The sequence below is a fragment of the Palaemon carinicauda genome, chromosome 2 (assembly GCF_036898095.1).
Source record: "Palaemon carinicauda isolate YSFRI2023 chromosome 2, ASM3689809v2, whole genome shotgun sequence".
NCBI lineage: Eukaryota > Metazoa > Arthropoda > Malacostraca > Decapoda > Palaemonidae > Palaemon > Palaemon carinicauda.
In genome coordinates this window covers 106,974,005-106,976,504 of record NC_090726.1, presented here as the reverse complement: position 1 = coordinate 106,976,504, position 2,500 = coordinate 106,974,005, and the positions used below count along the sequence as shown (strand labels likewise).

At 50.2% G+C, this 2,500-nt stretch overlaps 1 protein-coding gene across 1 annotated transcript in view; it reads right to left on the bottom strand.

Annotated features, from left to right (window-relative positions):
* LOC137619078 (uncharacterized) overlaps window positions 1-615 on the bottom strand; it is a 993-nt gene extending 378 nt beyond the window's left edge. Inside the window, exon 1 of the mRNA XM_068349274.1 lies at window positions 1-615. This exon is cut by the window's left edge and continues 378 nt beyond it. Coding sequence (XP_068205375.1) covers window positions 1-615 — 615 coding nt within the window.
* Window positions 616-2,500: the final 1,885 nt, after the last annotated feature.

Below are 2,500 nucleotides of genomic sequence, written 5' to 3'. Positions count from 1 at the left end.
TGCCATGGCTTCCAGTACGTTGATGTGGAAGTGTTTCATGGCAGGGGACAAGGAGCCCTGAAACATCCGTTGTTTGTGGTAGCCCCCCCAGCCACTGAGAAACGCGTCTGTGTGAATCGTCACTTGTGGAGGAGGGAATTGCAGAGGAACTGATTTGGAAAGGTTCTCTGGTTTTGACCATGGTCGGAGTCTCTCAATCAGGATTGAGGGGATCTTCGATATCTTGTCTCGTAGTCTTATGGTTGCTCTCTTTCTCCAAAATCGATTGATGTCCTTGAGTTTGGCTTTGAGGAGGAGGTCTGTCACTGAGGCAAATTGATGTAAGCCTAGAACTCGTTCCAAGGCTCTCCGTGACACCTGTTTGTTCTTGAGGAAGTTCTTGGTTTTGGACGCTATCTCTTTGACCTTTTTTGGAGGAAGAGACAGTTTGTGATTTGAGAGGTCCCAGTGGATGCCTAACCAATCGAAGTGGCTTGATGGTTGAAGGCGAGACTTTTGTAGGTTGACCTTGAACCCCAGTTTGTTGAGAAACTGAAGCACTTTGGTTGTAGCCTTGTTGCATTCCGGGACCGACCGAGCCCAGATGAGCCAATCGTCCAGATAAGCGATTACCATGATCCCTTGTCCCCTGAGTTGTTCCAATACTGTTTCCCCCAGTTTTGTAAATATCCTGGGGCTATACTGAGGCCGAAGGGCATGATTTTGAAGGCGTAAGCTTTCTTGCCTAGACGAAAGCCTAGGTAAGGAGAGAAGTTTCGTGCTAATGGGACGTGATAATAGGCGTCGGTAAGATCGATAGAGGTGGTGACGGCCCCACGGGGAAGTAAGGTCCATACCTGAGAGACAGTCAGCATACGGAACTTGTCGCAAAGAATGTAAGAATTCAGTTTGGACAAGTCCAGGACCACTCTCAACGCCGAAGAGTCTTTCTTGGGAACTGTGAAGAGGCGTCCTTGGAATTTCAGTTACCGAACTCTCTTTATCGCATTTTTCTTGAATAACTCCGTGGTGTATTCTTCCAAGATGGGAGTGGGTTTCTGGAAGAAGGTCGCTGTCGGAGGTGGAGATCCGTGCGACCACTTCCATCGTAGGCCTTTGGAGACTATGCTGTGAGCCCAAGGACTGAAGGTCCATTGGTCCCGGAAATGATATTGTCTCCCCCCTACCTGACTCACCTCATTGTGTTGAGGTGAATTTAGCTCCACGTCCTCCTCGGGGACCCCTGGTCCTAGGTCCGCCTCGCTGGCGGAACTGACCTCTACCCTTGTTGCTGCCTCTAGAGTACCCTCGAAAGGAAGCAGAGGTCTCATAGGCAGGGTTGAAGGCAGGGGAGGTCATCCAAGAAGCCATGGGAGTTGCTTGGGTACCTTGAGGTGCCGGAAGGAAAACAATCTGTTGAGGCTGAGGAGCTTGTGGAGGAACCCTCTTAGAGGTAGAGGGAGTCGATGAATGAGGGCCCTTAGGTTGATGGAATTGGCCACGGTTAGATTTAAACGAAGTATAGGGCCTTTGTCGTTTCTTAGAAAAGGGTTGTCTTCCGTATTCAAACTTTCTTTTGTTCGAAAGGCCCCATCGAACCTGTAGGTTCTGATTAGCCCTCGCTGCATCCTGGAGGACCTTGTCGACTTCTTCTTGGGGGAAGAGTGTCTTACCCCAGCAGGAGGAGGCGATGAGCCTATTTGGTTCATGTCTAATGGAGGCCTCGGAAAGAACATGCTTTCTGCAGTTCGTCCGGGCTGTCCAGAAATCATGCAGGTCCACTTGAAACGTCTGGAGCAAATTCTTCGCAAAGACGCGGAAGATGGGCTCATCATTGTACAGGGAGGACAACAACTCCGTAGACACTATGGAATGGAGAGATCTAGCCAGCCTGTTTCTAGCGTCAAGCTCCGATTTAAGGAGGTGGTCCGGCAACTTGGGAAGTCTCTCAGAGAACAGCGAGGACGCGCAATCCGGATCTAGCTACCCCACCGTAAAGGTAGCAGATGTATCATTCCAGATGCCCGAAGGGGCTGGAACGAGCATAGAGGTGGGGTCCGTCTCCTTCAAGATAGGCATAGGTGAGCTTTCCTTGACTGATTGTATAGTCAATTCGGCCACCTTATCCACAAGCAGGGAGGCGATGGATGGGGGAGCCGTAAAGATGGTATAGGCTTCCTTATGAGGGGTCAGTTTAGAATTAACACATCCCCATTTGGTGAGAGTCCGGGCCCAGACGGCTTGGGCCTGTTCCTTAGGGAAGATCATGGTTTCCTTAGGAACCTTATCCATCTGAACAAAAACGTGTTCTTTCAGCCGGACGAAACCGTTAAATGGGAATTGAAGACCAGGAGGGTAAAACTCCAGATCATCTAGAGTATGGGTCCCCAATCCCTCTAGCATCAGGGTACCATCTAGGTACGGAGCATGCCTAGCGAACCGCCATGGATTATTTTTATCAAAGGGTGGTAGCTTAGACGTGTCTGGGACTGTAGGTGGGGGTACCTGAGACCCAGTACGG